This window comes from Salvelinus sp. IW2-2015, unplaced genomic scaffold (genome assembly GCF_002910315.2).
Source record: "Salvelinus sp. IW2-2015 unplaced genomic scaffold, ASM291031v2 Un_scaffold586, whole genome shotgun sequence".
In the NCBI taxonomy this organism is placed as follows: domain Eukaryota; kingdom Metazoa; phylum Chordata; class Actinopteri; order Salmoniformes; family Salmonidae; genus Salvelinus; species Salvelinus sp. IW2-2015.
This window is the reverse complement of record NW_019942579.1, coordinates 208,580-231,369: the sequence shown is the minus strand read 5'-3', so window position 1 is coordinate 231,369 and position 22,790 is coordinate 208,580. Positions and strand designations below refer to the sequence as shown.

The window sequence follows — 22,790 nt, the reverse complement described above, 5'->3', positions numbered from 1 at the left end:
GGGTCTATGTATGGTTCAGGGAGCAGAGACAAAATGGGAGTTAGTGGCCAATGTAGAATTGCCATTGTGTTCTAATACAATCTGACTTCCCCTCCTGACCTGAGATATTCCTCTCTCTAGAATAGAGAACCAGGCAGGAAAACCGAGGGCATTGTGGGCTGAGAGAGAGAGGAAGGCAAAGGAGGAGGAGGAGAGGAGGAGGAGGAAGGGAGGAGGCTATTGGAGGGCTGCCGGGTGCTGGGTATGGTAGGAAGGACAGGCCACAAGTGATGTCTGGTATTTCTTCCACTGCCACCATGCTTAAGGCTGCATTTCTGCCCGTGGTCTGTTTAGTAGTCTCCTACATTACAAACAGCTGCTCTTGCTCATCAGCCTGAGGTCTGTGCCCTCATCTAYTCCGTCCGTCCTCGAAGTCTGCATCACCAGTCCCTCTACCCTGATCTCTGCCAAGGAATGAAAAAAGAGAAAGAGAGGGAAATAGTAATTATAGTTGACGAAAACATTTAACGTTTTCTTACAGTTGAAGATTCTGTTTTCTTCCGCTGATCATTGACAGATAGTGGATTTGATCCCTCAACACATCAAGCCAACTGGTGAGAGACTCAATTTTCTGCCCAGAGGAGAGAGATAAACAGCTTTCTGTTTGGACTCTTTTGAGAGACTCGACATTGGGGACAAACCCAGTCATCTTTAGCCAGGACACTGAAAGAGACTAAGTTTGCTGCTTTACCCTGACAGACACAACTTTCTGTGTCAAGACAAGACGAGCAGTCTTCTGTCTGAACAGAGACACACCCCTAGAAAGAGAGACCAAGACCTCTGGATTTCACCCTCTCAGGGACAGCTTTTTGCCTTAATACTGAAACGGAGACTACGACTGTTCTACTACAATATTCCTTACCCTAATATTGAGAGTCCTTCACTTCTTCCCTGTCACCTGAGCACTGAGAAAACCTTTCTGCATTTTCATTTTTAACAGAAAAGGCACCAGCCTGGTCTAAGCAGCTGCATCTCAGGTAGAGTAACTGTCTGTCTGTCTGTCTGTCAGTGTGGAAAAAGTACCCAATTGTCATACTTGAGTAAAAGTAAAGATACATTAATAGAAAATTACTCAAGTAAAAAGTGAAAGTCACCCAGTAAAATACTACTTTAGTAAAAGTCTAAAAGTATTGGTTTAAATATACTTAAGTATCAAAAGTAAATGTAATTGCTAAAATATACTTAATTATCAAAAGTAAAAGTACAAAATATTTTTTATTCCTTATATTAAGCAAACCAGACAGCACCATTTTCTTGTTTTTTAAAATATAACAGATAGCCAGGGGCACACTCAAATACTTATACATCATTTACAAATGAAGTATGTGTTTAGTGAGTCCGCTAGATCAGAGGAAAAAGGGATGACCAGGGATGTTCTCTTGATACGTGTGTGAATTGGACCCTTGTCCTGTCCTGCTAAGCATTYAAAATGTAACTTTTGTGTGCTTTCGACTGCTTTTGAGTGTCACGGAAAATGTATGGAGCACAAAATACATGATTTTCTTTAGGAATGTAGTGAAGTAAATGTAAACGTTGTCAAAAATATAAATAGTAAAGTACAGATACCAAAAGAAATGTACTTAATTAGTACTTTAAAGTATTTTTACTTAAGTAGTTTATACCACTGGCGCGTGCATGTATGTGTGGATGCATGTGTCTGTGCATGCCCTGGACAACGCATACAACTTTACATTAGCAGTTTCTAAGCCAGCATAGATATGTAGCATCTGCTGTGACGTTGAAGGATTAAGCCTTGTTTTTGTTAGTACAGAAATATTATCCGACCTGTCAGATGAATTTGAGATCTAAAGTKGACTCTTTCAGACCAAGGGATTGCAGCCGAAACATATTAAAGCAGTTTATAGTCAACTGCTCTGGCGTTGCCTCCAAAGACAAAACCCCTCCTTGTCTTTTAGACTTTTTGTTTGTGCTTCTGGTGATCATGCTAGCAGCACCGAGCAAATCGGATGATAAACCAGAGAGCACATGCAAGATAAGTGACATGAAATCGAGCCGAAAATAAAACAAACATGACATAGGAAGGAAAAGAGCAGCAAGCCAAACAATATAGAGAGCAGGAGAAAGTCAAAATAGGGAAGTCATACTTTCTCAGAGCTTAGACTATTGTTATTAATAATGGGTGGACCCTTATCCTGATGTAATCTCTTAATATTACATTGTCCTGTGACCTTGAGGCGAAATGTGGCCAACAGTATTCAATGGGCTTCGAGTGACATGAAAGAATGGTGTTGGAGCTGAAAGGAAAGGACATGATGTCAGACTAACTCTGACACATCCATAGTTAGATGGTGCTGATGCCTTTGTACACACTATATATACACCTTTCTCATTAACCTTTTCGTAGAAGCACTTGACTTTAGACACTTAAATAAGTCGCTTGATAAATAATGAAGCTTCGAATGATTAGTGGCAATTATTCAATCGAAGCTAATTCTCCATATTGTTTAAAGATATAGGGCTATGCTCTGTGAAATTGAAAAAATGGTCTTAAGTAGTCTCTTAAAAGTAAATAAGTAAAAGGGACTGAACGATTCAGGAGGAGTCCATTACCCTCATTGGCCAGACTTCTAAAAGTAAAGTAAAGTGTGGAATTGCGAATAGACTATAACGATAGGCTAAAGATGATCCAAACRTCCAAACCCTTTAGTCTGTAGCTCCTAGGTGGGCAATAACTGGGAGTAAATGGTGTGTGTGTGTCCACCAAGACATAACATAACAAAGTCATGGCTGCTTTACTCTACAAATACAGTACCTCTACGGAAGGCTATCTTTCAGGTGCCAATCTTCAGTAAACCCTGCTGGAGAGATAGTTCTCCTTTTTGAAGTTTCATCTTATTTTCTACTTTAAAATGTGAACTATCCCTGATGGGAATATTTTTCATTTGTGACTAACTGGTCTGTATGAAGATTGATTATGTTAATAATAACTTATTTATGAGCAGTGTGGGAAGGAAAAGGAAGTCTCCCCTATTTCAAATTAGTCATGAGGCTAAGAGTCAAAATCATCTATCTTGCTGTGACTGACCTAGAGGGACCATACTGTTTGTATGCCATAACCTCCAGAAATGTGGAAATAGTGTTTGGTGTGGAGTGTACAGCAATCAAGCCACATTGGGTAGATCTAGACAACATGGGTCTGCAAATGATTTAATAAATAAATACATTTTTTAACCTTTCTTTAACTAGGCAAGTCAGTTAAGAACAGATTCTTATTTACAATGGCGGCCTAGGAACAGCAAGGAGCATAAGAGTGAGAACAAGAATGATAAGGGAGTCAAGGAGCTTTGGGACTATCATTATTTGGTTAACACAGACACAAGACAAAATGTAGAATAAAGGATTTCCTTATATCACAGAACAGAAAGAACCACACTGTCCTCTCCTATCAGGTGTCCCAGAGTGTTTTCAAGGTATTTCCCCCTTCTCTCTCCATTCAACAGCTGCCCTCAGTATCAAGAGCACAGACATATAATTGCCATAAGGGACATTCCCATTTAAGTCAATGTTCTGTGTAGCCATGAGTGTGAAATTGCCGTGGTCTGACGGGCTTTGTCCATTCTAGTTTTCCGATTTATACGGAATTCAGACAAGCACCAAGCACTGTAAAGCGAGCATCATTGTTCTCCTTCCCGAGGTTAACAACAGAAGGAGCCGGGCGGAACCTTCTTCCTMCCTAAAGTACCCCCAGCTGCCAAGACCCCAGTCGGGTACATTGTCCTGGTGCTGATCTAGTAAGACRGGGCCTGCAAAGTGCCAACAAGCACTGAGGAAAACCATAATGAGCTGGTCTGGGGTATTTATTTTTTATTTTGAACACTGACAGCAGGACTGCTTGGCCTGCTTGGTGTGAGGAAAAACCGATGGAAGAGTTTTTTCTCAAAGCGCAGAGATGAGCTTTTCTGAGACTCGTTTTCTTGAGTACGGGCGATTTCCTTTTAAGCGCCTTGGCAGTAGGAAATCATATTGTTTGACATTGCTTCCTCGACTGCCTAGGGGGAGACAGGATGGCGACCAAGACCCCTCAGACAGAAATGTAAAGGGAGGTGAGTTTCTATGGGAAGTGAGTCGGTCTCAATGACTGTTGTCAAACTGATTTATTAAATAGACGTGCACCAGCAGTAAAAACCATTCTTCCCCCTAGAAATAAATTCCAGGTTATTTTGCCATGTTTGAATARYCGTTTCTATAAACCAATATRGACCAGTATTAWTTCTATTATGTCTTATAAAAAACGACTTTCCACTCARCCATAGTTCCCACAACTTGCCTGAGGTCACTGTCATGTGGCCACTRGAGCTTAAATCGTCCTCACACACAAACCACTGGTCCGCTGTAGATAAAGAAGGGAAACGCTATTACCCCACTCCCTCTTCCTCAGACACACACACACATGTGCACACACACATGCACTTACAGACACACACACACACACACACAGTCTAATCAACACCCTAATTTGAGCTTAAAGAGCACTGATCCTGCAGCTCCATACTTTCCATTGGTCCTGCCCTTCAGGAGAAGTGAGGGAGAAAGAGAGGGAAAATGCTACAAAGTTACAGTAATACACAGTCTCGTCTAGAGAGAAAGACTGAGGATCTATACAGTCTGAAGAAAATACAGCCTTCAGTGCYAGATGGATTTTAGTCGAAGRAAGGTTTAATGTCTCTGCTGGTAAGACTGAACACARCTTCTTAGCAGTGAACGCAACCTTAGCTTGAACCACTTGGTCTGTACAACGGTAATTATCGTACTGGATAGTTTGTCAAACATCAAGCTTGCATAGCTGTCTTTTTACATATGCTATTTAGTTTAATAAAGGTTTTCTCTGTGTACCTACTCTATGAAACTAAGTACTATGAAAAGTTGTTCAATAGACACTACTTAAGTTTATCCTTTGTTTGAGTGTGAGTGGGGGGAGTCTGGAGTACACACGACTGTACTGTCTGTGCTGATGGAGCCGATGTGGAATCGCCAGCTGGTGARCTGTGTGTGCTAGTAGTGTTCAACATAGAAGTAGCTGTTTCCTTTGCTCTGCAAGGGCCAAGGCTTTGGTATCGGGGCAGGTAACGCTGCTAGTTCGAGTGCAGATATATATATGCGGAGAGAGAAGAGCTGACAGTAGAGTTCATGGGGTGATGAAATGGTAAAGCTCCAGTGTTCATAAGTTAGACCTAAACAACCACCAAGAAGAAGAACACTTTCCTATACTAAAAAKAATATAGTTATTTACTGTATATTGTCATATGACCATATGACGTCTGTTATTGGAAAATGCTTTTGAGGGAACGGATCCTTTGGAAATGTCTTGACTCAGTTCTGAGACTGATTCATTTCTRTCAACAGAAACAAAGTGCATCGATGTATTAGTGCTTAGCTCTTTATACATGTTTTACATCTTCCTTATTGACTTTGTTTGTTTTCAATGTGTCAAGAAATACGCACCACCAATCTCTGGCCAAAGGAAATGTAAATCAGTATGTCTCACTCTTTCCCAGGCTAAGTAATGCAAAGATAAGCCCTGTGACATGTTTATTTCTGTGTTTCTGTTGACTTTAGACTTCCTTAAAACTGACATCCGATTTCCCAGATTGCTGGGCCAGGCAGGCAGGGCTGTGGGAACATACTTGGCTCAAACTAGGTCAGTCTACTGAGCCCACTGTGGTCACAMAGGGGGGAAAAGTCTATTAATGTACCCACTCCACAGCCCCAAATACATCGCCTGGTACAAAACAGCATAGAATCGTTAAGCACAGCATCACTCAGTACAGTACAGCACAGCATTGCTCAGTATAGTACAGCACAGCATTACTCAGTACAGTACAGTAAGGTACTGTACACAGAGCAGCTCAGCACAGCACAGAATACTTTGGTGTAATGAAGAGAAACTTGGAAACCAGTCAAATAATAACACAAGTCAACACTGCATGACACAAGTGTGACAAGTCACAAAGTGTGACAAGCCATGAAACAGAATAATCAAATGTCCTAAAAAAAGAAACACAAATAAAATATCCCACAGAACAACAACAGCACTTTCATTCAATGCATAAATGTAATTAATGTATCTATAAGTGCAGTAGATCGTAGTTAACGTGGTCCCAGATCTGTTTGTAATGTCTTGCCAACTCCTATCGTCAGTGGCATACCAGTGACCATCGGAGTTGGAAAGACAACGCAAACAGATCTGGGACCAGGCTAGACGGTAGTTATAGATGGTGACTGACTGTTCCCTGACTGCTCTACTCTCTCCCAGGCCGTTCCAGAGGTGTGGTGTGTGACGGGTGATGGCCGACTGGAGTCTCCTGGGMAACTTCTTGGAAGAGGTGCAGGAACACTCRACGTCTGTGGGCAAGGTGTGGCTCACCATCCTCTTCATCTTCCGTATTCTGGTCTTGGGCACGGCCGCCGAGTCGTCATGGGGCGACGAGCAGGAGGACTTCACCTGCGACACGGAGCAGCCCGGTTGCGAGAACGTTTGTTACGACACGGCCTTCCCCATCGCCCACATTCGCTACTGGGTGCTGCAGATTGTCTTCGTGTCCACACCGTCGCTCATCTACATGGGCCACGCCGTGCACACGGTGCGCATGGAAGAGAAACGCCGGCGCAAGGAGCAGGAGGACCAGGGGGGAGGGGACGGGGAGGAAGGAGGAGGGGAAGGCGGAGAGGAGAAGCATTATCTGGAGCACGGGGAAGAGAAGGGGGGAGAGTGCGGGAAGGAGGGCAGCGGCATGGGCAGGGTGCGTCTGCGCGGGGCGCTGCTGCAGACTTACGTGTTGAGCATCCTGATCCGGACGCTAATGGAGGTGGTCTTCATCGTGGTGCAGTACATCCTCTACGGGGTCTTCCTCAATGCCCTGTACGTGTGCCACAGCCGGCCCTGTCCACACCCGGTTAACTGTTACGTCTCGCGGCCCACGGAGAAGAATGTGTTCATCGTGTTCATGCTGGCCGTGTCGGGCGTGTCGCTGTTTCTCAGCGCCGTGGAGCTCTACCACCTGGCCTTTAAGCAGTGTCAGAGGTTTCTGAGGAGGAAACGACAACAGCAACAACAACAGCAGCAACAGCTGCTACAAGGACGCACGCCCTCAAGTGCTACGGTCATCACCGCTGAACCTGACAGCCCACGCCGTCCATCCATGCCCTGCACCCCGCCCCCAGACTTCAGCCAGTGTGTTAGCTCTCCCCCTCACACACACCCCATGCATTCCCAATCCCACCCCCATCCTAGCTGCCCCCCCTTCAACAACCGGCTGGCCCACCAGCAGAACTCAGTCAACATGGCCACTGAGCGCCACCGTGTTGTCCACAATGACCTTGAAACGGAAGACTTCCTGCACGTGACCTATGAGGGGCACGCCGACACGCCCAACGCCTGCACCCCGCCCCCTTCGCTGCTCCAAAGCGGCTTCCAAAATGGTTTCCTGAAGGACAAGAGGCGTCTGAGCAAGACCAGCGGCTCCAGTAGCCGTGTGCGACCCGATGACTTGGCTGTATAGCCCCAATTCCCAACACACACACTGTCCCTGGATCGTTTCAAACACACACACAAGACTGGGATGACTATGACTCATCTGTTGTGGGGGACTAATTTCAACACTGCATGGCACAAGTCAACGAAGTCACAAAGTATCACAAGTCATGAAACGTAATACTCGAACTAATCAAACACAGCTGTAGAGGGGTTAGTGCCTTCATATTTAGCCCTCAGGACTAATCCACTAATGTGACTGTCTGAGACCTCTGTCTGACTGCGTCCTAAATGGCACCCTATTGCCTATATCGCTCACTACTTTAAACCAGGGCACATATAGCTTTGGTCAAAAGTAGTGCACTATATAGGGGAATAAGGTGCCATTTGAGACAGAAACATTGACTCTGACTGCTGTTGCGGAGTCTCTCCCTGAGAGACAGGGGGGCCTTGTGCCAGACCTGAGAATGAGTGGGTCACTGCCACACTATCAGCTCTGTGACACTGACTGGCTGCTGGGGACAGCTAAGTGGGACAGATGACAGCCAGTCTGTCACTCAGAGAGAGAGAGATATATGAAGGACGGCTGCCTGTCAGTGACCCACAAACGCAACGCGTAGACGAATGCTCTGCGTGTGTAAGCTCACTCTCTGTCACACATGCACACGAACACATACACACACACACTACATTTACAGAGGCACGCAGACACTTTCGTCGGCATACAACACAAACACACCATGTGAATCCTGATGTTGTCATCACTTCCCACCAGTGATCCAATAGGACCTACAGGGATGACCTACCGGGATGAAAAAAATGATTTTCTTGTGTACTATGTGTGGTTAAAGAGAGACAGACAAACTACAACCTATTCTGATCAGGGCTTTATTTATGTGGAGCCATCATAGGTTAAAGCAGACATCACAAGCTTCCCAGGTGTGGGGAGGACATAGGGTATCTGAACTATGCACTATGAACTGACTGACCTGGTGCCCTGTTTCCCAAAACCATCTTAAGGCTAAATTCATCGTTAGAACCTTCGTTGGAGCATCATTATATCTCAGAGCTTTTTCCCAAAACCATCGTTATTAACTTTGCAATTGAAGACGCTCGTAATCTAACGACTGCCTCAGACAACTCCTAGAACAGCTAAGTGCGTCAGATGCTTTTTCGCCCTCCCTCGTCACTTTATACACACAAATCTCTGCTAAACATTGAATCGCATGGTTTATATGTCTCTGTGACGCCGATAACTTCAGAACAAAGTCGACTAGAAATACAAAGATGCCAATGTGTTTGCAATTGATACAAACAAGTGACAAATACAAATATGCTTCAAATTAAAACCGAGATGACTGCATTAAAATATAAACAGTAGGCTGCAGGCCTATTTTAATAATATTGAAATAAATGTAATGTTCAATCAATTTWGTTCTATTTTGTTCAGGGGCACAACTTTGGTTTTAGAAGTGGGGGGGACATAATAAAAAATAAATAAAAATTATCCAGTCAGATATACACTCCAAGCCTACCTGACCGCTCGGAGGAGTCCGCATGGTCCTAAAGCACACCTGTTGCATTGTTTTGTATCATATTCCWATGATATGGGGACGACAAAAATGCAATTTCAGAATGTAGGGGGGGGGGCATGTCCCTCATCCCCAGTGAAAGTTGCACCCCTGATTTTGCTACTTGTAGGCTACTGTCAGTATTTGTCTCAACATATTCCCTGATGTGTGTGCGCAATGATGTGCCAAATCGGTGATTTAGTACATTTTCATTGGGTAAGCATTATTCATAATAAACTGCCTCAATAGGAGCTGATCCGTTGTCAGTATTGTGAAATAATGATAATGTTAAGAAAATATTTGAATGGAGAAAGCTGATCCGAGACCAGCACTCCTTTTCTTTCGAGCGTATCAGTATCAATGCTCCAACGACGCACTTTGCGACCGTTCTCTCTGCGTGGTGTTTTGGCAGAAGCATGTTACATCTTCCTTCTGTCRTTGTAGGAAAGATGCATCATTAAAACACTCATAACCCAAACCGGCTGCGCGCGTGCGCCATCGTGCGCTATTGTGCATACATTTATTTTGCCCCCCCACACCAAATGCGATCACGACAAGCAGGTTAAAATATCAAAACAAACTCTGAACCAATGACATTAATTTGGGGACAGGTCGAAAAGCATTAAACATGTATGGCAATTTAGCTAGTTAGCTTGCACTTGCTAGCTAACATTAATTTGTCCTATTTAGCTAGCTTGCTGATGCTAGCTAATTTGTCCTGGGATATAAACATTGAGTTGTTATTTTACCTGAAATGCACAAGGACCTCTACTCCGACAATTAATCCACACATAAAACGGCCAACCGAATCGTTTCTAGTCATCTCTCCTTCCAGGCTTTTTCATCTTTGAACTTATATGGTGATCGCATCTAAACTTTCATTGTATTACCACGACAACCGGCAACAAAGTTCRTCTTTCAATCACCTACGTGGGTATAACCAATGAGGAGATGGCACATGGGTACCTGCTTCTATAAACCAATGAGGAGATGACTTTCAGCGTGATCTGCGTCAGAAATAGGAACGACTTCTATTTTAGCCCTTGGCGTCTCAGACGCTCGTTGGCGCGCGCGAGCAGTGCAATAATTGAATGACATGGATTTCTAMATTTATTTTGCGACGCTCGCGCACGCGACGTGTCCGGTCTGGTCAGCATGATCGCTATCGGAAAACCGGGCAGAGACCTTGAACGTGATCTTGCCAAACGAGTGCCTGTCTATTGTCAAGGAAATACCGTTTTAGTGCATCACTGTCAGCTCGTGAGTTAGCAGACTGAAAAGTAAGCCAGAAAGGAATTCTCTTAATTTTTGGAAAGTCATTCCCTTTCAGAATTAGTAAACAGAAGGGCTGATATATACACTGCTCAAAAAAATAAAGGGAACACTTAAACAACACAATGTAACTCCAAGTCAATCACACTTCTGTGAAATCAAACTGTCCACTTAGGAAGCAACACTGATTGACAATAAATGTCACATGCTGTTGTGCAAATGGAATAGACAAAAGGTGGAAATTATAGGCAATTAGCAAGACACCCCCAATAAAGGAGTGATTCTGCAGGTGGTGACCACAGACCACTTCTCAGTTCCTATGCTTCCTGGCTGATGTTTTGGTCACTTTTGAATGCTGGCGGTGCTTTCACTCTAGTGGTAGCATGAGACGGAGTCTACAACCCACACAAGTGGCTCAGGTAGTGCAGCTCATCCAGGATGGCACATCAATGCGAGCTGTGGCAAGAAGGTTTGCTGTGTCTGTCAGCGTAGTGTCCAGAGCATGGAGGCGCTACCAGGAGACAGGCCAGTACATCAGGAGACGTGGAGGAGGCCGTAGGAGGGCAACAACCCAGCAGCAGGACCGCTATCTCCGCCTTTGTGCAAGGAGGAGCACTGCCAGAGCCCTGCAAAATGACCTCCAGCAGGCCACAAATGTATGTGGTCGAAAACTGAAATAGTTTTGCACTGGTTTACTGAATCTGTGTATAGTCTTTTAAAAAATCTCAGATTTACGTTTTGAAATGTTTAACTAAATCTAAATAAGAATTAACCCAAAAATGTTGTCTAGCTAATTTTCAACACATCTTTGTTTAATGTGAATTATATCGTATTGGGGTGGTGTCATTGCAATCACATTTTTGTCAACTTTGCACTTTAGCAAAAAGCAATGTGAAAATCTATGTATCTTTAGTGTTACAAATGTTTTCATGTTCATTTTGTATATAAAAGTATATATTGTCTGCCGTTAGAAACACATTTACCCGTGACACATGATAGGAATTTGCAAGCTACGTCTTATCTACTCATGTTTTAAGTATAGCGATTCTATTTTGCACACTGATGACAATAATGTTCACTGTTCTATCTGCACTATATTGTATATTGACTGTGTGTGCGTAAAGACCACCGATTCTCTTCGCGTTAAGACAAAATGTAAAACGAGCACAAACTCAATATATACATCCCATATGTACCATGCACTGTATTTGACTGATATTTTCGGACCTATGAACACATCTCATCTGAGATAATTGTTTTTAACTGGCCTCTTATCGAGCAACAGGGTCAATCATTTGAGTTTCAGTATCAGTATCCATTTGTCCTGATCTTTTATAACCCCTCGTTATAGCCATATTTAATCTGTGTGTATAAACCAGAGGCATGMATGCCAGGCTTCACAGCTGCAGGACACACTTACCCTCTCTAAAATTAGTCGAGGGCAAAGCCCCCTTGGCCAGGCTGACGGACCAGGCTGTTCTCTGGAATGCTGGGTAATTATAGTGCCTTGGTGGACATTCGGAGCCAGAGGAAACCTTGAGAACTGATTCCCAGTGTTTTATACGTTTTGATAATAGGCTAGGGAACTATWCCCAACGTTTCCCAGGGCATGGTCTGGATGGGAGCCAAAGAGAATTCCCTGGGGGTTGGTTAACTTACATACAATGAGTATGTATGGACATTCAATGGAAATAGTCTCAATACCTGTGCTTGAATTCACAACCTATCTCAGAGTAGCAGTGCCGATCTAGGATCAGTTTAGCCTTTTAAGTTATAAGAGGGGGGACCTGATCCTAGCTCAGTACTCCTACTCTGAGACACTTTGAGCAATACGGGCCCCGATTGTGTAGTTATCATTTTGGCCTGATACACTCGAAGCATTATTTCAACACGGGAGTAAAATCACTTGCCAACACCAGTCTGTCAGATATTGCTGCCAGTTCCAATCTTCAATAACAAAAAGGGTTTAACAATGCACTAGGCTCTATTGAGCAGTAGTTCAACCAGGTACCCCTGGGGGTGCTTTGCCTATCCACAGGGAATAGTCGAAGAGACTCAAAAGACCATAGGCTTACTGGTGCAATGCACACGTGGGGGTACTTCAGGGAACAAAATGTGCTTGGTGGTACAGTAACCCAAAAAAGTTAGAAAACCACTGGAGTAGAGTACCAAAATATGATAGTTGTTGGCATGGGCCCCGGAACTCTTAAGAATGGGATGTAGGCACCACTGACCAGTGTTTCTCCACTAGGTGGCCATATTGCTCTATACAGTGTGAGATCCATTGCAATCGACACAAAGGATTTTTCCGTATAGTTGATGGAAAATGACATTAATCATACGTAGATTACGMCTCCAAAAGGTGTGATTGACTGGTGTGCTAGGGGAAAACAGTATACGACACAACACAGGCCACTTGTATACCAAACAATAGATTTTATTTGTCTTCCAACACCACAGCCCTGTACCAAATTCAATGGAGTCACATGACAATGTGTGAATACAGGAGAGGCAGGGACACAGACACAACCCATTACCTCATTTTCTGTTTCGTTTTTTTGTGTGTGACATTTTTGTTTAAAAAAATTCTGCAAAATTCCATGGTCACCCCTCCAAGTAATCCAGACATGGTTAAGGCTGCTTCTTCTTCTTCTTCACTCTCCTCTATGTACTCCTAGCCTGGAAGGGTGAGAGCAGAGGCTTTGCTTACTGCCGTGTCCATTTGTCCGTTAGGGCTGAGAGGGGTTTGAGGTGTGAGACATCACCCCGCCCAACCCACAACCCCATATCCAATTCTAAGCCAGGCCTCATCAGCACCTCACTGTGTATGCCAGAGAATCACCCCTCCTACCAAGTGTTTTTTGACAATAAAAACAGGAGAAAAGAAAACACTTTTTTTACAGTTAAATCATGTTTGTGCTTTTTTAATAATACTATTATCTGTATGAGGTCATTGTTTGGCATATCATGTAGAGTAACAAAGGAAAATGCAGTTTTTAAAATACTTTGACCCCCCCTACATGGTAAACAGCATTTCGGAGTGGGAGTTGCAGCGACATTTGGCAGCCCTACCCCCCCCTCTCCACACCCCCACCCTCCTTTACAAAAGAAGATGGGAAAACAAACTAGAAGTCACTAGTAAAATCCCTTTAACAACACAATTACAGTACACCAATACAAAGAGCATTGAATCTGTGGAGGGTAGTGATGAGATGAGATGTAAACATACAGCCAAAAATGGGACAAAAAAAAACAAAAGACCAACAAAAAAAAACGGTTACCTTTTTGTCTTTTCATTCAGTTCATTGTGTTTTTAATGCTTTATTGTTCTTTACATTTCGTAATTTAGCTGTTCTTATAACAACAGTACAACTACGGACCTCTGGTCCCGGGTCATCCCTTGAGTTTTTAATGACGAGGCCCATTTCCTATCCGCCCGTAGAACACTGGAGYTTCGACTCGTGCCGTACATTCTACGTTTTCCCAAACAGAGAAAGATCAGTCCCCTCTGAAATGGTGTACATCCGCCTTCCCCTCAGTGGAACACGCTGCAGTTCCACCACACCCGACAGACTGCTAAACCAGCCCAAAAGTGTCTCGGGATGTGTGAGTATGTGCCAGAGTGAATGTATGTGTCCCCAGTCCACACAACAACCGCCTAAGAGAGCACAAGTCTCATTTGTATTCCTTTGTTGGCGCAGGTTCTAGACTCCAGGTTCTAGACTCCTAGGTTCCGAGTCAGGTCTTTAGTTTCTACTTGGCTGTAGCAGCTCAGAACATGAGGTTCCCGGGGTTTCCGGGACCAGGGTTGAAACCCATGCCCATGTCCCCTGCCATGCCGCGAGGCCTCATCTGAGGCGGCATCATCATAGTCTGCTGGGGGCCACCCATGCCGTGGAGTGACATCATCATGTTGGGCGAGCCCACGGGGCCCGTGTGATTGTACATGGGCCCCCCCCTCTCTTTAACCTGCATCATCCCCTGCCCAGGTCCTCCCATCATGCCCGGCTGCTGCCCCGGCGACAGCATCCGGTGCTGGGGTCCCATCATGCCCTGGGGCATGAAGCCGGGGTGACCCGGGTGTGGCTGCCGCATGGAATTGTGGCCAGGGTTCCCCATTGGCATGTCTTGGGGCCCCCCCATGTGGCCAGGGCCCGGCGGACCCCCCATCCCCTGCATGGGCATCCCCATCCTGGGGTTCCCCTCCACCATCATTCCCTGCATCTGGGGAGGGAAGCCCTGGGGGCCGGAGGGGTGAGGAGGTTTCACCCCCGGGCCGTCGCCTCCGCGGGGGAAGTAGGACAGAGTCTGGCTGGGCTTTTCCGATGGGATAATCCGGGAGAGGTCAAACTCTGGCATTCCGGTGGCTCCCGTTCGCATGACCTCGTGGAGGTCGTTATCATTGCTGAACATGTTGAAGTCCTGGCCTGCTCCAGGGGTGTTGGGTTTACACATGCCGCCCGGATCCCCGCCGGGGCCCATGTTGCCCATTCGGCCCATGGGGCCCCCCTCCACCTGGAAACCCATGCCGTGAGGGAAACCACCCTGGGGCCCGGGGCCGTTGTGGGGGAAGGGGACCTGCTGAGGAGGAGAGTGGCCAGGGGGGAATCCCTGGCCTCGGTGGGGGAAGCCCATACGGCCCTGAGGTATCATCTGAGGGTTGCCCATCCCTGGGTCCTGCCCGCCAGGCATCATCATGCCGTGGGGCCCCATCATGCCCGGCCCCATGGGCACCTGGTGGGGTCCCCCCATCGGGTTGGGCGAGGGCATCTGGTTAGGCATGCCGTGGGAGAGGGGCTGGGAGCCCATGGTGTTCATGCCCATGGGGCTGAGAGCGGGCATGGGGCCTTGTGACGTGGGAGCCATCATGCGGTTGTGGCCTGGGTGGTGGTTCATTCCCATACCTATAGGAGGCAGCAGAGAGACAGGCAGGGTGAGATCACTACATTCAAACCATAAAACAAATAAAACATAAAATGCTTCAGCATACGCTTACGCCTCAGTATCGTGAATGTTCTAGGCTCCAGGGGTATGAGTAGAAGAAAATTGGAAAGGTGCAAATTTGGATACAGATATGTATAGGTATTTATGATTTGTGACGCGTTARCGGAAAATGGCCTGGTCTAAACAGCTACCTCTCTGGTAGAGCTGTGTGTGTGTTTGTATGCAAAAYATAACAGCATGTTGGAGCTCTTACCAGACATGTTCATGGGCGGCAGGTTCGGCGAGCGGGCCGGCGGCGAGTCGTCGTCCGAGCTCGCCACCGTTTTGATGGCGTCGTGGTAGAGGGGCGTGGAAGTGGGCATGGCGAACTTGGACATGCGTGACATCATGATGGACAGGGGGTTCTGAGATATCGTGGGCTCGGGGGGCAGGGCGTAGGGGCTGCCAGACGGAAGACTGGAAGCACTACTGGAAGAGGGTGCTGTGGTGGGACCATTCCCTCCTGAAGGGGAGAGGATGACGAGAAGGGGGGAGAGAAGAGGGAGAGAGAGAGAGATCAGTTACATAAATATCCACTGTATCTTCTTATGCAGAGCACACGTAGGGCTGAATCCTAATTAAAAACTCAAGCTTTCACACAAATCTCCCATTGCCTGAGTCTGAGTTAAAAGCACAGACCTCAAGTCAAGATTCAGTCCATAAAGCACAATCTACTGAACTGAATTGACGGAAAGCTAACAGAGGAGAAACTTCTGGGACTCACCTTGCTCCACGTTGCCCATCATGTTGGGTGAGGTCATGCTGAGCGGGGGCTGCTTGTTGTTCTGGGGGATGCCTGGGCTCTGCATGGGGGGCTTGGGAGACGATGTCCACCCTGGGGAGGGTGCCGGGAGCGAGGGCGACTTCATGTGGACGGGAGAGGCTCCGGCCGAACCCATCATGGGGGGAGACTTGATGGAGGCAGCGGCCACAGCCGCCGCCGAGGGCCCCTGGAGCATGCCGGCCAACTGGGAGGGCGTCTGGGGGGACTTGAGGTTCCCAGAGGGCGAGCCCAGCATGGGGGACTGGACCTGCCTCAGCGTAGGGGACTTGAGGGGGTTGATGTTGGGTGAGTTAGCCTGGCCGCCCTGGATGTCCTGRGGACCCTTGCGGCCCCCCATGTTCCTCTGGTTGGGAGGCGGGCCCGAGTTGGGGGGCATGTGGCTGAGGCGACCGTTGCCKCCGTGGTTRGGTCCTCGCTGGTCAGGGCCGAAGGGGGGTTCGACTCTGGGGCACCTAGGGTTCCCTGGCCCGTGAGGCCCCATACCTGGGAAGTGGCGGTTGGGGCCCATGTTGAAGTCCCCTGGGTGGTGCCCCTGGTCAGGGAAGGGAGGCCCTTGCATCATCTTCTGAGGGCCCATGTTCTCTGGCATGGAGCCTCCTCTCATCTTCATCATCTCCTCGGGGCTCATGTTCATGGGAGGCTCCCCCCTCATCTTAGCCTGCATCATCTGGGGGTTGGGCCCCATGTTCATGTTCCCGGGGCCCATGCTGAACTCRGGGCCCATGTCCCKRCCCAGGCCCTTRACAAACTCCATCCTRGAGGATGGRCTCATKGGGCCAACGTCGCCAGGCATTCTGGGAAACATCATGCCTCCTCCGTTAGGGCCGTTGCCGGGGCCGTTCATTGGCCCCCGGGGGCCGTTTCCCCCCATCATCCTGTTCATCTCCATGATCATGCCCGGTGGCAGCCCCATGCCCTGCTTGTCACCCCCCATGCCCTGCTGGAACATGGCCTCCTGCACCGCCTGTGGGTTGGGGAACCTCTCCACCCGACCCCCTGGCCCTACAAACKGCCCCTGTCCRGGCRGGAAGCCCCTGCCGTCGCCCATGTTGGGTCCCAYGTCGTCGGGCCAAYTCATTCCAGGCCGGGGCCCCCTGGGGTTGGGGCCRCCCTCCATACCCGGGTTCATCATGCCAGGAGGGAAGCCGCCGGGCATCCTCTGCATGTGGGGRTGCATGGGGCCCCGGGGGCCCATGCTCATCTGCTCTGGGAAGTGCTCGGGGCCCCACATCTCCCCAGCTGAATTGATCTGGTAGGGAGGCGGGGGCCCGCGCATCATGGGGCCCCGGGGGCCTTGTTGGTGCATCATCATGTCGCCCATGGGCCCCCGGTGCTGCATCTGCTCCTGCTTCCTTTTCTTCTCCTCGTAGAACTCCTGCTGCAGCTTCAGCCATGCCATCTGCTCCGGGTTCATCCCTGTGTGATCCCCATGCTCACCGCCGGGCCCTCCGTGAGAATTCATAGGCGGTCCAGGAGGCGGAGGCCCCAGCTCGTCCGGGGAGAATGACATGTCTCTGAGGCCTCCGGGCCCAAACGGAGTGCCATCGGGCCGGGGCCCCACAGGGCCTCCAGGCTTCCCCAGGCTCTGGGACTGGGCCATCATGGCCTGGAGGGGGCCCTGCTCCCCAGGCTTCTTGGGCACCCCCTCCATCATGCCGAGGTTGGGCCCAGGAGGCCCGCCTGGGTTGCCCTGCCCCATGGCTACCATGTCTTTGAGGGATAACTCCTTGTCATCGGGGAAGAGCATGCGCTGGATGTCCCGTAGCGTCTGCAGGGAGCGTTCGCGGTGCTCCAGCTGCTCCTGGGACAGGCCCTCAGAGTTGTCCCCCATGCTGGACATCAGCTCGTGTGCCAGCTGCTGCTGCTGGGCCGTGAGTTTGGCGTCGGCACCATTGGGAAGGTCCAGAGAGGGGAAGCCCTGTTGGGATGCCCCAGAGGGGGTCTGGTGGCCGGGCGGCCCTCCAGGGTTGCTGTTAGCGTCGTGGGGCGTGCCGTTCTGGGGGCTTCCACTCTTAGAGTCCATGCCCCCAGAGGAGGCCCCGTCCTGGGGGAAGCTCCCAGGCTTGGCCCCCTGAGGCTGGGTCTCTGCTGGCTGCTGTTGGCCTGGTGGAGGTGCTTTGGAGGCCTGCTGGTGGTTCTGGTCAGAAGGGTGAGATGACTGCTGCTGGGGGGCTCCACCCAGCTGCTTGGAGTCACCCCGRGGGGGTCCCATCTGATTATTCTACAACACAGGGTGAGAGCGAGAGAGGGGTTGGTGGGGTTACCAAATGTTCCCGCTCACTGGACACGTACACATTAAGAGAGGCTTATCAAAGCATGCCAGGGTGCATAATTAATATAGCTTAAAAAAATACACAATTATTTTGAGTTGGACAAATATCATAACCTTGTCCGAACCACGCTTCAAGTTTTAGCATTGTTATATAACATTATATTACCAGACCAACAAAGGGGCACAATGCAAATGGTCTGATAACGGCAAAATGACAGATTTTTGATGACACCCCAAATGGTACGATAAATAACAGGCTAGTTAAATGTGGTTTTGTATCAAAGTGGGTTAGACTTACCACAGGTAGATGGGGCTTGTTGCCCTTGGAGTTGTTGTTCATGTGGAAGGCAATGATGTTGTCCGAGTGGCCCGTGAAGACCGCATCAGCCGCCCTGCAGACAGCGGAGCACACTCATGAGTAGGTGTGTGTGCACGCGTTTCAAACAGGCAACAGGTGCAAGAGGCTCATTTCAAAATCAGGTTAATAAATGAATAATTGAAACCTATCATCAAAGTCATATATTGGAGCACAATTGTGAACCACACACTGCAGACATTAAACAAGTTCCAATGCAAACTTTTTTCTTTCTCTTTTGTTCTGGGTAACAATTAGGTACCTTACTGTGAATGTTCTCAACGAAAATGGTCAAAAAGAAACAAAAAAAACGACTTCTTAGCAAAGGGCAATTTCTCAAGCAAGAGTTTAGCTAGGACTGTCGGGGAGTGGTCTGCGTGGGGAGGGAAAAAAGCTCTTATTGTTCTAGTAACTAAGTTACTGCATGGTGATATCATGGACCTTTAAATACATCTGCTTAGCATAGTCCTTGGACCTTGGTTCACTCCTCAGAATCCCAGACAATAGGCAAAAGGAATGGACAGAAGGTGAAAAAGGAAGGCATCTATACTTGGTTTCAATCAGCAAGAACCACGAAGGACCCTCAAGACGATCAGAAACCATAAATCACCCGTCTGCGAATAGGCCACAGCGGCCTCAATGACTCTCTCCAATTACTTCTCCCGTTCATGTAGACTAGAGTGCAGAATCTAGAACACCTCCATCCGTCTCATAACATTCCAGTCTGGAAGGTGGTGGCAATGCACAACAATACTGGTAGGCACACCACCATAACACCCCGACGAGGAAGGAGTCCTTCGTTCACTGCAGCGCAAGGATGCAATCCTACTAATTAGTCTTCYGACTAGTCATATCAGCTCTTTTGCCAATAATTGGGCAAAACATCTGAATTGGGATGCCTGTGTAAACACCGCCAATGTGYTCTGGGAGTTCAAGCAACTATAAAATCAGTAATAGCCAGTTGAACTACACAGGTGAACTAAACAGTTGAGCGTTCCATGGTTGGGGACGAGTGGCATGGCTGGAATGGCCTCCTGTTGTCCACCTCTCCTCATCAATCTATCAAATGCATTTATAAAGTCATTTTTACATCAGCAGATGTCACAAAGTGCTTATACAGATGCCCAGCCTAAAACCCCAAGAGCAAGCAATGCAGATGTAGAAGCACGGTGACTAGGAAAAACTCCCTAGCAAGGCAGGGAACTCTCTAGTAACCTAGAGAGGAACCAGGCTCTGAGGGGTGGCCAGTCCTCTTCTGGCTGTGCCAGGTGGAGAATAAAAGAATACATAAGACATTAAGGCTAGGTCGTTCTTCGAGATGTTCAAACGTTCATAGATGACCAGCAGGGTCAAATAATAGTGGCTATAGAGGGTGCAACAGGTCAGCACCTCAGGAGTAAATGTCAGTGGGCCTTTCATAGCCGAGCATTCAGAGGTCGAGACAGGCAGAACACACTGATCAGGGGGTTGGCTGGGCTACTCAGGGCAGATAAGTGGTGGGGGAAGAGAGAGAGAGAGCTTGTTGTCATCACTTATCAATCAAATGGGACCACTCCACTAGGGGACAACCCGGAGTTTGGGTGACCCTCTGTCATTATTCACAGCCAGTCTGTCAGTGACCGGCAGAACACACTGGCTGGCTAGGCTACTCAGGGCAGACAAGGGTGTGTGGGGGGTAAAGGGTGTGTGAGGAGGAGATGGTAGTGCACGGGTCAGAGACATGGAACTGGCTAGATCTCTCTGAAGCGTCAGGAGGGAAGGGGACAACACCCCACACTAGTCTCCACCCTTCTCCAGAAGTGTGAACTTGCACCCTCCTTGTCAGATTTAAAAGCATCGGATTGGTCAAAGAAGCATTGGCCTGAGGGAGTTTCCGCCATTGTTAAATCCGGAGAGAGAGTTCAGTGTGTGGTATACTTTAATGTACAGATCATGAACAATGACCAATCACCCATACAAACAAACAGCCAGAGCTAGCTTACTTGTTGGCCATCTCTGTGGTGAAGACGTACACGAGCTTTGACCCGGGCTTGGGACCGCTGCCGCCCAGCTCCATGCTCTGCCCTCCAACGGCATTGTGGGTCGACGTGGCCGAGCTGAGCGCGTTGTTGGAGTCCAGAGGCTTCATCTCTATCAAATTGCAGTCTGGGGAGAGAAACAGGAAGTAGAGGTGAGAATGAGAGAACACTATGGACCCAGACCATGATGGTCTGGTTGTCTCCAGGTTGTCTCCATTGTGCATCTCAAAATATCGCTGTGGTTCCTTAGACGTTAAAACACTTCTCCGGGAGCGCTGTGAGATCAGATATAATGTGTTCACTGCAATAAATACAACCTGGAACTATTCCGATGAGATATACAGTATCAAACGTCTCCGAGTAGAATCAGTTCCTCGCTGTCCGTGTAGTCTTATTCAAATGTGATCTAAAAAGCTAAACTGCTCCTAGATCAGCACTCCTACTCTGAGACGCTTGACACATACGGCACCAGATCATTAGGCCTGTGTAATCTCATTTAGGAGGGCCATGGGGAGCACTCGGAGCAAATCACGCTTCTGTTCCTTCCCAACCCCAGTTCACTGGTCTGGTCCCAGATCTGTTTGGCTGCGTTTACACAGGCAGCCCAACTCTGACATTTTTTCCACTAATTGGTCTTTTGACCAATCAGATCCGATCTTCTCACATCATATTTTTTTTCAGAACTCGATCTGATTGGTCAAATGATCAATCTGTGAAAAAGAGGTCTGAATTGGGCTGCGTGTGTAAACGCAGCCAGAGTACCGTTTGTGGCAGTGACCATAGGAGTTGGTAAGACTGTACAAACAGATCTGGGACCAGTTGACTGGGTAGCTACCGTACTTACTAAAGAACCCTGGGTCTTCCTCGTCACTCTCGCCCCCAGAGCACCAGTCCGCTCCACTGTAGGGCTGCCGCCGCTCTGCTACACACAGCCTCTTGGCTCGGCTGCCCAGCTCTACACCAGAGAGAGAGATGAAGGAGCTAAGTCTGGCAAGTGTCAATCAAGCACACCTATAAAAGCTGTACTTATTACGACTTACTGATTTTGCCATGCACAAGTGAAGGTAATTGAACAACACATTTGGGCCTAGCTGGTGTTTGATTGGTTTACAATAATGTGACGGAGCATTCATAGCCTGGTTCCAGATCCGTTTGTGCTGCCTTGCTAAATCCTATGGACAATGACGATATGAGTTGGCTATAACAGAACAAACAGACCTGGGGCCAGGCTAGGTGGCAGCATTAACACATTACGACCAAATAACGTGTTGACTATTCACTAGTTCAGATCAATGCTCTCAGCGGGCCAATGGGTGGGGGGAGACGAGCTGCCTGTGAGGCATGCGGGGTAAAGTGGGCGGTCCTGATTGATCTCTGAGAGAGAGAGAGACGACGGGGGGGGGGGGGGGGTGTAAATAATTTAGCCCGGTGTCTTTTAAACAGACAACAATCACAGGGAGCCCAGCGGGACACTGCGGGGGTGGCCTGGGTCGTGTTCATGCGGCAAAACGTTGTGCAACGGAAAACAAGCGTTCAGATCGTACAGCCCCATTTCACTCCATTTTTGAGTGTATTCTTCCAATTTGTGCCTACCGAATATGACCCTTACCTCTTACCCCCCAAAGTCTCACATGTAGACAACCAAACATGCACAAACAGTCACTCATTTAAGATAGCATTTTAAACTTTAAAGGCCGGTTTCCCTGACCCAGATTAAGCAGCGTGCTTAATGGAGGCTCTCCAATAAGTCTCTATCTCAAGTACTTTTAGTCCAGGACTAGGCTTAATCTGCGTCCCTACAACAGCTCCCGGTCCGACATTGTACATATACTTTAAAATTAAGTCAGTCTCACATCACTTGGAGTGTGCACTGTCAACACACCAAACCACTCGCTTTCAGAACTGCAGAAACTTCTGTCCCCACCGCCAGCCCCAAACCTGTGGGCCCCTCCAGGCAAGCAGCTGTGAGCAATGCACTGCAGGCCCCGAGGCCAAGAGCCTGAA

General features: G+C 48.0%; 2 protein-coding genes across 8 annotated transcripts in view; one reads left to right on the top strand and one right to left on the bottom strand.

The window, feature by feature from the left end:
* The first annotated feature begins 237 nt into the window (after positions 1–237).
* Positions 238–11,574, top strand: gja5b (gap junction protein, alpha 5b). 2 transcript variants are annotated; one of them, XM_024135754.2, is made up of 2 exons: positions 238–1,016; positions 6,314–11,574. In XM_024135754.2, exon 2 carries the CDS (start codon positions 6,345–6,347, stop codon positions 7,557–7,559), a length of 1,215 nt encoding a protein of 404 aa, XP_023991522.1. In that variant the 5' UTR covers positions 238–1,016; positions 6,314–6,344; the 3' UTR covers positions 7,560–11,574. The 2 variants fall into 2 exon arrangements, with proteins under 2 accessions (XP_023991522.1, XP_070294314.1); XM_070438213.1 differs by lacking the exon at positions 238–1,016 and adding an exon at positions 5,388–5,698.
* A 1,216-nt stretch (positions 11,575–12,790) lies between these two features.
* The window catches only part of LOC112068583 (B-cell CLL/lymphoma 9 protein), a 108,700-nt gene continuing 98,700 nt past the window's right edge, over positions 12,791–22,790 (bottom strand). For 5 of the 6 annotated variants that reach the window (XM_070438208.1, XM_070438207.1, XM_070438210.1 and 2 more), the window contains 6 exons: positions 21,631–21,741; positions 20,751–20,913; positions 18,712–18,805; positions 16,082–18,362; positions 15,572–15,820; positions 12,791–15,278 (listed from right to left, as the gene is read on the bottom strand). In XM_070438208.1, the coding sequence (XP_070294309.1) occupies positions 14,146–15,278; positions 15,572–15,820; positions 16,082–18,362; positions 18,712–18,805; positions 20,751–20,913; positions 21,631–21,741 (4,031 nt within the window). In that variant the 3' untranslated portion in view covers positions 12,791–14,145. The remainder of the gene's footprint in view (positions 15,279–15,571; positions 15,821–16,081; positions 18,363–18,711; positions 18,806–20,750; positions 20,914–21,630; positions 21,742–22,790) is intronic. The other variant, XM_070438212.1, reaches the window with a different exon arrangement.